The sequence below is a fragment of the Teleopsis dalmanni genome, chromosome 2 (assembly GCF_002237135.1).
Source record: "Teleopsis dalmanni isolate 2A chromosome 2, ASM223713v2, whole genome shotgun sequence".
NCBI lineage: Eukaryota > Metazoa > Arthropoda > Insecta > Diptera > Diopsidae > Teleopsis > Teleopsis dalmanni.
In genome coordinates, this window is record NC_051847.1 from 238236698 (window position 1) to 238248134 (window position 11437).

General features: G+C 31.7%; 1 protein-coding gene across 1 annotated transcript in view; it reads left to right on the forward strand.

The window, feature by feature from the left end:
- Positions 1 to 4937: 4937 nt before the first annotated feature.
- LOC119677070 overlaps positions 4938 to 11437 on the forward strand; it is an 11394-nt gene continuing 4894 nt past the window's right edge. The window contains exon 1 of the mRNA XM_038088339.1: positions 4938 to 6285. Coding sequence (XP_037944267.1) covers positions 4938 to 6285 — 1348 coding nt within the window. The remainder of the gene's footprint in view (positions 6286 to 11437) is intronic.

An 11437-nucleotide genomic window follows, 5' to 3' on the forward strand; every position in this document is an offset into this window, starting at 1 on the left:
AAGAATTTATCTTAAGAAATGTTGTATACATTTTTTTACATAAACGTACCTATAAAGAGAAAAGCACAACTGAATTAAACACATAAAATACATAAATTATTTTATGAATGTTTATTTATTATAATTAGATATAAATTTGTTGATAGTTGCTGTGTAATATTTTTCTAGTTTAGAGTTAGAAGAATGTATTTGAACTTCGAAAATATTGCTAAAAACCATAGCTTTCATTCGTTTTCTGGTATCAATTTTTAATATCTCCTATTTTTATAAAATTATCTCATATAAATTTGAAAGGATTTGCATGGAAATTGATATTTATTTTCCACATTTTTTGAGTTAATATTTAGATATCCCTATATTAAATATTGATAACTTTTTTTAACGAATAATAATTTTTTTTCAGTTTCAATAGAATTTTATTTATTTTTTTTTTTTGTTTAAAGTAGAACTCATTTCTTTATACATTATATAAACTATTTGAATGCATTTCTATTAATAAATTAACAGACTATCGTACTCCATTTCTTTCTTCATTGGCTTCGTCTTAATAATTCCTATGTATTTCTTAACATTTTTAAATATTTTTACAAAAAACTGAGCTTACTAAGGTTAAAATGAAAATAAAATAAAAAATATTTTAGTGAGAAAGGCCGTGACGTATGAGTGATATTTATTTATAGATTTTATTATTATTATAAAATATATTATAAGAACTCTTTAAGTTTAAACGAAAAATACTGATAATTGTTTGTATATTAGATATTGAGTTGAATATACCCGCATACGTCATACTTGCAAAAGTGTGGACTTTTGAAGGACTTTAAAAAAATTTCTTTTTAATGTATTTAGATACATCGCGTGTTTTATACATATAAATTATATACTGTTTTTTATTTATGAAATAAATTCCATGTAAATACTTAAAAAAATTTTTGTTAAGTAGGTGGAAAAAGAACAGTGTTTTATGGTATTAAAATGTAACAAATATGCCTTTTAAATACTCCTACAGAATATTTTCAAAATAATTAATAAATAAATATTATAAAAACAGGACGTTGTCTATTAAATGAAACGGCATCAAATTTCAATATAAAATTACTATATTAATTAATATATTAAACTCTTACCTTTTGTTGGAAGAGTTTAATATAAAAAATAAATTTTATCTAATATATATTAATTTAAGCATTTAATATTTATAATTGTAATATAGCAGTATTTTAGCGCTAAACAATTCGATAAAAATAATAATAAATAATAAACTAGAAATCTTGCAAAAGTCTATTGTAGTGGTTGGAACTGCAGTCTACATCTGCGGGAAAAATGGTTCGAAAATTTAAGTCTCAAATGGAACCGTATATGTGCTCCTATAAAACATAAATGTCTGCTCATCTCAACATTTCGAAAACAACCGTATAACGAACATAACAAAAGAGACCACAAAGCTTAGCTTAGAAGCCTTATAAATTCCAGAAACTCAAGATTTAACCAGTCAAACTAACTCATTTCAAATAATATCATCTCTGATTAGATCGATTGAAAAAATCATGTTCTTTGATACCGAAAATTCAAATCAAATTGTTGAATTCATAAACAAATAAAATAATTGGATTTACTTATCAAAATCATATGAATTTTAGGCATTGGAGTGGTCACAATAGTTGGTTTGGATGGTTGTATAAGTGAATGTTCATTCACAGTTAATGTTTTCGTGTCAAAGTTAATATGTTTGTAAGTATCTATTGTAGACGTAGATAACCAAACACTTTAGTATGAGGCAATGGTTGAAAAACGACGTTCCACAATTCTTTCGAAAGTATAAGGTTCTCCATGGCGACTACATGGAAGTCCGCTCTCTCTATTAATGTGAAACATTTTGCAAGCAAAATTTAGTGCTAATTAATACCAGAGTATTAAAGTTCTCAAGAAAATCCATTTCTGTGAATCCATTAAAACTTTGCAGATTATTACCCGAACATAGCGGTCGTAGCAAAAGTTCAGAATGAATTTGAGAATATTTTCAACAATTTTTTTTCGTGTGTTGAAAAAATTCAGTACCTATAGAATAAAAAATATAAAGTAACAGTATATTGATCCACTAATTATATATTGAAATAAAGTTATTAAATATTTTTTTTGTTTATTTATTATATTTAATTACAAAATATAAAATATTATAACCAAGAAAGGAAAAACGAGTAATAGTTGCCCGGGCCTTCAGCTCGAATATTACAAATTAAATTTTATTGAATAGATTACAGGCATTATTATATTTATACCTATATCATAAAAAGTATATTTTTAACAATAATTGTTTTTAATAAGCTGGTAGATAGGATGTTTGAAAAGATATTACTACGAGTAGAATCAAAAGAAGGGCAATCGTTAAGTATATGATCTATGAATGGTGTGCTATTATAAAATAGACAGTTTAATAGCTGATCGCCACTCAAGAAGTGTTCATGAAAAACCTTAGAATGTCCCATACGCAATCGGATAAAAATTTGACATTCTTGGCGAGTGCATGATTGTGGATATATTGCATTCAATCCACTGATATTGATCGACTTATAGCGATGGTTATACACTGACCATTCTGTTGCCCTTCCATCTTCCATATATTTGTTTACAAAGTTTAAAATATTTTTTTTTTTTGATGTATTGAATAAGAAAAAGGGAGAGCGAACAGCGGCAGAGGCAGCTTGATATGCTAGTTCATATCCTTTGATAACTGCGTGCTCAGGAACCCATATGATTTTAATTTTATTTGAAAAATGTATGCAGTTATTTCTGATAGCGCATTATCAAGTAAATTTTAATTAGTAATTAAACATTTTATTTGTTTTATAAATTTATACATTGATCACAAGTTTAATGTAGTGCGCGCGCAAAATAATATCACTGCGTATTTTTGATATTTTTCATGTGCAAAACGTGCAAAATAATTTAAAATTTTTATCGCAATAAATCGAGATAGTGACTCCTTACAAAATTTATAAAAATATTAGTGCCAGACTTAACGTCAAAAATTAAATTATTAATATATTTATATTGTTGATATGCAAAAAAGTGAATTTATTTGCAAATTTGTTTTGTTTTTTGAATATATTTATTTGCATTAAATTCACACACTTTTAAAAACAGCTGATAGAGACAGCAGATAAAGCTCTAAAGCTTAAAATAAAAAACAAGAAAAGTGTTCGAAATAGAAAAAAAAATTGTACAAATTGCATCTCACAATATCGTGTAATTGTGTAAATTGAGTAGTTAACTTGTTAACTTATGCTAAATAAATAAAGTTAATAAATTCTTATATATAAATCAAAAAGAAGTTCAAATCAATTACACAAAATATTACTGCAAAGTGTAATTGTATAAATTATATTGACAGAATAAAAAAAAAAAAAAATACTTTTTAATTAAATATACAGATTTTTTTTATTTTTTTATTTTTTTTTTTATTTTTTTTTTTAAACGTTTTGATTGATTATAATGCCGGTTGATCGTACTCCACCGAAAGGTGGAGGCCTACAACAACTTAATCAAGAGCAAGAAATACAACAACAGCAAGAGCAGCAACATAAAACACAAAAGCAAACTTTACAAAGTCAGCAACAACAGGAACAAAAATCGAAATTGTGTCCACATTCATTGACTTCTGTACCATCTCTATCACCTCAACCCTGGAGTGTTCAATGTAAAACGCCTAACTCCGGAAAAAATGTCGGACTTCCAAATAAACCAATCAAAGTACAAACAGGAATTGAACGATATACTGAAATAGTTAAGCGAAAACTTAGCCCACAAAAAAACGCAAACAATCGTGACAAAATTCAAAAGGTTAACAACAATAATTATAACAACAGATTCAAAGCACTGAGTGATGAAAGCGAAAACATAGAAGAGATCAAAGATAAAATTGTTAAACCACCGCCTATCTATGTAAGAGAAAAAAACTCTAGTGATTTAGTTAATTCACTTTCAAATTTAATAGGTAAAAAAAATTTCTTTGTTGTACCTATTAAAAAGGGCATGATTAATGAAACCAAGGTACAAGTTTCAAGTGAAGATCAGTTTCGTAAAGTAATTGCTGAATTAGAGATAAAATCGAAACAATTTTATACGTATCAATTAAAAAGTAGTAAAGGACTAATAGTGGTCATAAAAGGCATAGAGGCAGGAGTTGATATTAAAGAAATTCACGATGCACTTAAAGAAAAAAACTTCGCAGCAAAAAGTATATTTAATATCTTAAATAGAGACCGTAAGCCGCAACCAATGTACAAAGTTGAGCTGTATCCAGACAGAAACAAGTTGAAAAGTGGCGAAGTCCATCCTATTTATTTGCTTCGCTTTCTTTTAAACAGAAAAATTACTATAGAGGAACCACACAAGCGTAATTTTCCAGTACAGTGCTTCAACTGCCAGGAATATGGACACACCAAGTCATACTGTAAACTTGCTAAAGTTTGTGTTATTTGTGCCAAAATCCATAGCTCAGATAAATGTCCTGAAAGCAAAGAAAACCCAGCAGTTAGAAAATGCTCAAACTGCGGTGATAGCCACACAGCAAACTACAGAGGATGTCCAGTTTTCACTGCTCTAAGACTAAAATTAAACGTTGCCCAAAGACAGCGCACCCCACAGCTTAATCTGCCAAACTTCACAACATCTCATTTCCCGGCCCTTCCACAGAACACTGGTCCTACATTGCAACCACCGGCTCCACCAATGCAGCAAATGACGTACGCAAATGCCATTAAACAAATTCCACTTCTTACCAATAGCTCCACTGTTGTTCCAGGCTTTGAAGCAATGCTCGCAAGTTTTACCCAAAAAATTGAACACTTCATGGACTTCATGCAAAATATGATGAATAGCTTGATGCAAAGCATGATACAAAACCAAAGTTTGATTGCTGAGTTGGTAAAACCCAAATGAATGCAATCACAATATGCCATTGGAATGCAAACGGCTTAAGCCAACATGTACTGGAAGTAACTAGATTTCTGGTGAGTAACAATATCGATATACTGCTTATATCTGAAACACATTTAACCTTCAAAAACTGTTTTCGAGTTTCTGGATATAAGTTTTATGACACTAAACATCCAGATGGTAAAGCATGTGGTGGTTCTGGAGTACTTGTTAGAAACACAATACAACATTATGAAATTCAAAAGCATTGTTTTAAATACCTACAAGCTACATCAATTTGTGTAATTTCTGGTCTAACTAAAACTGTCGTCTCAGCAATCTATTGCCCGCCCAAATTTGCTATTACTTCTGATCAATTCCGGAAATTTTTTACTGATCTCGGTCCTAACTTTCTAGTTGCTGGGGATTTCAATGCTAAACACACCTTTTGGGGTTCTAGACTAATAACTCCAAGAGGTCGTCAACTGTATGCAGCACTTGGCAACAGCCTTGATGTTGTGTCCTCAGGCCACCCAACATACTGGCCATCAGACAATCGAAAAATACCAGACTTAATCGATTTCGCAGTCATTAATGGTATGAAACGTGAAGATATTGCTGTTAAATCATCTTATGACTTGTCCTCTGACCATTCTCCGGTTATTTTAACTCTGACAAAATTTAACACTAATTCAAATGAGCAGAATAAGAAAACTCTAATAAACTGGAGGAAATATATAAATATTATTAATGAGGAAATAAGTTACAATTCAAATTGTAGTTCACCTAAAGAAATTGATAAAGCAGTTGATCACTTTACCAAGACATTAAATAATGCTGTAATTAAAGCCTCTCAACCAAAAAGATCAGTCCAGTCAAATATAGTATTTCAATCACACATTGATTATCTTATTTCTCGAAAACGACAAGCCAGGCGTGAATGGCAAAGACTTCGATCACCCACCTCAAAACAAAGATTAAATAAAGCTTCAAAAGATCTTAAAAAAGCACTATCTGATGACAAAAACCGCTCTTTACAAGAATATCTCGAGTCACTTGGTCCACTTAAAGAAAACAACTATTCTCTGTGGAAGGCAACGAAGAAATTTAAAACGCCAATACAAAATGACCCACCGCTAAGAAAACCGGATGGTTCTTGGGCTCGCAATGACGAAGAAAAAGGTTGTATTTTAGCAGAACACCTAAAGGGTGTCTTTCAGCCAAACCCACAATTATCAGATTTCCAACCTAACATCGAATCTCCTTCTATTGTTGAAACTCCCCTTACGTTGTGTTTGGATAACGTCAAGGAGACTATTCGAACATTTGCAAATCCCAAAAAGGCACCTGGATACGACAAAATTACGGGTAAAATGATACAACAATTGCCTGATTCCGCAATAACTTTTCTAACGGTGATATTTAACAGCATCCTCGCTTTTGGCTACTACCCGAAGCAATGGAAAGTTTCAGAAATAAAAATGATTCCAAAAGCAGGATTCCTAACTTTGATTCCTAACTTTGGCATCATCATATAGACCAATTAGTCTTTTGCCCCAGTTATCCAAAATCTTTGAGAAAATGCTCCTGTCATATATTATGCCAATAATAACTCAAAACAATGTGATCCCAAACCATCAATTTGGATTTCGAACAGGACATGGCACTATTGAGCAAGTTCACAGAATTGCTAAAGAAATACATACTGCCTTTCAACACAAACAATACTGTTCCGCCGTTTTCTTGGACGTAGCCCAAGCTTTTGATAAGGTTTGGCACGAAGGTCTTATGTATAAAATAAAACGTTATCTTCCTGAAAATATGCATAAGCTATTGTATTCATATATATCTTCTAGAAAATTTAGATTGAAATACAATACCTTTATTTCAAGAGAAATCGACATAATGGCCGGTGTTCCTCAAGGAAGCGTATTGGGGCCGTTTCTGTACATAATCTATACAGCTGATCTCCCACTACTCTCAAATCACACACTTGATACTTTCGCGGACGACACTGCAATTCTTAGTTCTAACAGTGACCACATAAGGGCGTCCCAAAGTCTCTCGACTCACTTAAGTCTATTGGAGAAGTGGCTAGCAAAATGGCGCATAAAAGTAAACGAAACGAAAAGTGTGCATGTCACGTTTACTCTGCGAAAAGAAACGTACCCCCTGTTAAGTTGAATAACATCATTATACCTCAGTCACATGATGTAAAATATCTTGGCATCCATCTTGATAGAAGGCTGACTTGGACTAAGCACATTGAAAGCAAAAAATCTCAAATTAAATTAAAATCACAGCAGCTCCATTGGCTTATTAATAAAAACTCTAAGCTAACTCTGGAAAATAAAGTCTTGGTATACAATTCAATCTTAAAACCTATCTGGTCCTATGGTATAGAACTCTGGAGTGCAGCATGTGCTTCTAATATCGAAAAAATACAGAGAGTTCAAAACAAATTACTTAGACAAATAACAGGTGCTCCTTGGTATCTCAAAAATGTACATATCCACAAAGATCTTGGAATCCCAACTATTGCAGACGTCATTACAACATGCGGCCAAAAATATAAAGTGAAACTTCACCAGCATAGTAATCCAATGGCGCAACAGCTGCTTTCTGATACCACAATATCTAGACTTAAGCGAAAAAGCTTCGTACCACCTTAACGTAATTTTACTAAAAATGTTGATATAAATTTTGATAATAATAATCCATTTCATTTTATTATAAAGTTTAAACTCCTTTTTTGCACCTGCTAATTGCATAATGATTAGTTTTTAAGATTTGATTACATAATTGTCAATTTCTTATCAGAAAGATACAATTAAAAATAAAATAAATAAAAAAAAAAAAAATTTGGCTAATTTGTATGAAAGTGTCTTCGAAGACCGTCATACATTTGGATCGATCGGTCTTCATGTATGTATCCATGTCTTGAAGACGTCTTCGATGACGGATCGATCCGTTTTCTACTGGGTTATTTTGTGTTGTGCTCATTTAAGTTTCCGTTCTATATAAAATCTTCTTTGGTGCGGACTATCATACTGGTGTGTCACACAAGTTGCGCTCTCTCTTGCTCAAATTTCTTCTAGCGACCGAATTTGAACAGGTATGTCATTCACGCAAAATTTTTTAACAGTGGTTTTCGCATGCTGTGAAAATTTGTGTTAAGTTTAAATAAAATTTTAAAATCGTAAAATTGAAAAAATGGATAGTTAACGTATAGGTTGAGCTTAGTTTATAATTTATTATAATTTTGTATATTTTATATATGCCGGGTTTTTATATTCACAGCTTTGGACATCCCACAAACAGCCATTACAGCGAGTAGCTTACTACTCTGATATTTTATAATTATATTACAAAAACTATCATCTAATAAATATATACATAAATTGACGTTAAAAGTTCATTAAAATACTTACTTAAAAAATTATTAAAAAACAACTAAGTGTTCGATAGACCTGGACGCACATGCATTTGAGAGGCAATAAATCAGGCTTTGAAATAAAGTAAAAATCAGAATCGTATGCGTGGAATTCGCACAAAAACATGTTAAAAATCAATGTCTTATCTCCCTCCAGATGACACATTTGAAAAAAGCAAAAACGTAAAATTATCAGAAACACATCACGAAATATAATTTTAAATCGTCAAGCAATTGTTTTATATTTATCATAAAAATATTTTTTTTTTTTTTTTTTATTATTTATATTTAAACAAAATGAAGAGTTTAAATTTACAACAACTAGTCATATTGACTAACAAGAGGTTTTTTTTATTACAAGTAAATTTATCTAAGTCTATCTAGGGTGAGCATATAGATACGAACTAGTCATCTCCTTGCTGGTTGAAACGCCTCAAAAGGTCATTAGGTTTGAAGCGGCATAAGCGTCTGTGAGTGACATCACAAAGTAGCGCTGGAATGGTGCTGTTTAAGTGTTGTCTCAGCCTGTCATAATGTTTTTTAGCAGCCTTCTGAATTTCTTGTTTGACAGTAGGTATTTTTAGGTCTCGATGTAGATCAGAATTTCGCACGTACCACGGAGCGTTAACTGCATCTCTGATTGCTTTGTTTTGAAATCTTTGCATCATATCTATTATATGTTTCTTCGCACAACCCCAGATTTGGACGCCATAGAGCCAGACCGGCTTGAAGACTTGTTTATAGATCATAAGCTTATTTTGCTGAGATAATTTAGATCTCCTTCCAATAAGCCAAGTTAACTTTTTGTATCTTATTTTTAGCTCATTTAATTTTTTCTTGACGTGTACCTTCCATCTCAGTTTGGCATCTAGAGTCATACCTAGATATTTCGCAGAATTTGCAACTGGAATTTTTACGCTATTTAGAAATAATGAAATTTGATTTTCTCTTTTGTTAGTAAAGTCTACATGATTAGATTTTGAACTGTTTACTATCAGCTTCCATTTATTTGTCCATTGTTCAATTTCTTGAAGAGCGATTTGAAGCTTAGTGGTAGACACCTTGTTGTTTGGACCTGTGGCCATTAATACCGTGTCGTCTGCAAAAGTTCCAACAATACATCTTGGGTTCACTGGCAAATCATATGTGTACAGCAGGTACAGCAATGGGCCTAGTATACTCCCCTGAGGGACCCCGCGATTTATAGGATATAATTTCGAATACGCGTCAAGTAGTTTAACTCGATAGTACCTTTCGCCAATATACGATTCCAGTAGTTTACAATATTGCTGTGGCAGGATAGTGTTTAACTTATATATCAGGCCAGAGTGCCAAACCCCGTCAAAAGCCTTTGATATATCCAGAAACACAGCTGAACAAGTTTCTTTGTTTTCTAATGCCTTTTTTATTTCGTGCGTAACTCTGTGTACTTGTTCGATTGTTGAGTGTTTTTTCCGAAATCCAAACTGATGATTTGGGATAAGATTTCTTTGATAAACTACTTTTTCAAGTCTTTTACAGATAAGCTTTTCGAACAGTTTTCCTATGGTTGGCAGGAGAGAGATTGGTCTATATGAAGTTGGAGAATGTTGGTCCTTATCTGGTTTTAGTACCATCACCACTTCAGCAACTTTCCAATAGCTAGGGACATGATTTAATTTTATACTCGCATTAAATATCTGTGCAAGTTTGGCTACTTTTGGAGGTAGCTTTTTCAACACTTCACTAGTTATGAGGTCATATCCTGGTGATTTCTTTAATTTCAATTTTTTGATTTCCCCAGTTACTTCTTTATTTTTTATCCGCAAAATAGCTTCATCATCTATGTTGTTATTTGGCTCTATATGATGGGTTTCTTCTTGATTGAAGGTATTACTTAAATATTCAGCCAAAACATGTGCCTTTTCAATATTGCTTTTCGCCCATTCATTATTATTTTTTTTTAATGGAGGATTATGTGTGATCGGTCTTTTATATTTTTTCATAGCTTTCCAGAGAGAATAGTTAGTTTTGCTATCATATGTCAAGTTTGTAAGATATTTCTTAACATTTTCATTTTTAAAATTGCTGATTTCTCTTCTTAATTTTTGAGTGGCATTATTAAGGTTTCTTTTATCTTGTATTAATCGTGATTGTTGCCATTTTTTACGTAGTTTTCTTTTATTATAGACTAGATTTAAAATTTCGACCGGATAGATTTTATCAAATTGCTTACTATTCTGCAGTGGAGAACTGCGCCATGCCGATGTTTGAATCAAGCTTGTAAAGCAATGCGTTTCACTCTCTAGGTCATTTATACTTCTTATTTTGCAGGATAGGTCAATATTTTCATTTATCTGGGCCTTAAAATAATTCCAGTCTGTTAGACGGTTTGTTAGTGTCGGTTTAGGTATCGTAGATAGAATATTACATCCATAAGTAAGCAATATTGGAGAATGATCAGAATTTAAGTCAAGTCCTGCTTTAACTTCAATGTCTCTTTTTTGAATTTTATTTACAATAAAGAAATCAATGACATCTGGTAATTTATTTCTATCAGTTGGCCAGTATGTTGGAGAGCCAGTGGAGAGAACTTCAAAACCTGTGGCCCGACATGCTTTAAGTAATTCCTTACCCTTTGTGGTATTTAGTCTTGACCCCCATTGAACATTTTTTGCGTTAAAATCACCACCAATTATTGCTTTATGATTGTGTAATTTTAATAGATCTATGTATTGTTCATATTTTACGTTATGTCTTGGTGGACTATAGATGGACGTTATTTGTATTTTGGAACCACTCTCTTCAACTGCAACGGTTGTTGCCTGGAACTCTTCATTAGAGAGTTTATTATCTTGATAATGCTTAATGTTGGATTTAATTATAACGGCACTTCCGCCTCTAGCATTATTGCTTGGATGAATAGTATGATAAATATTATAGTTTTTAAAATTGATATACGATTCTTTTGTAAAATGAGTTTCGCTTATTAGGCATATGTCTATATTTTCTGTTTGCAGAAGTAATTCTAATTCGTTTTTGTGTTGAAGCAAACCATTTGCGTTCCATTCCATAATTTTAAGAGCAATCATACAGATGTACAATTAT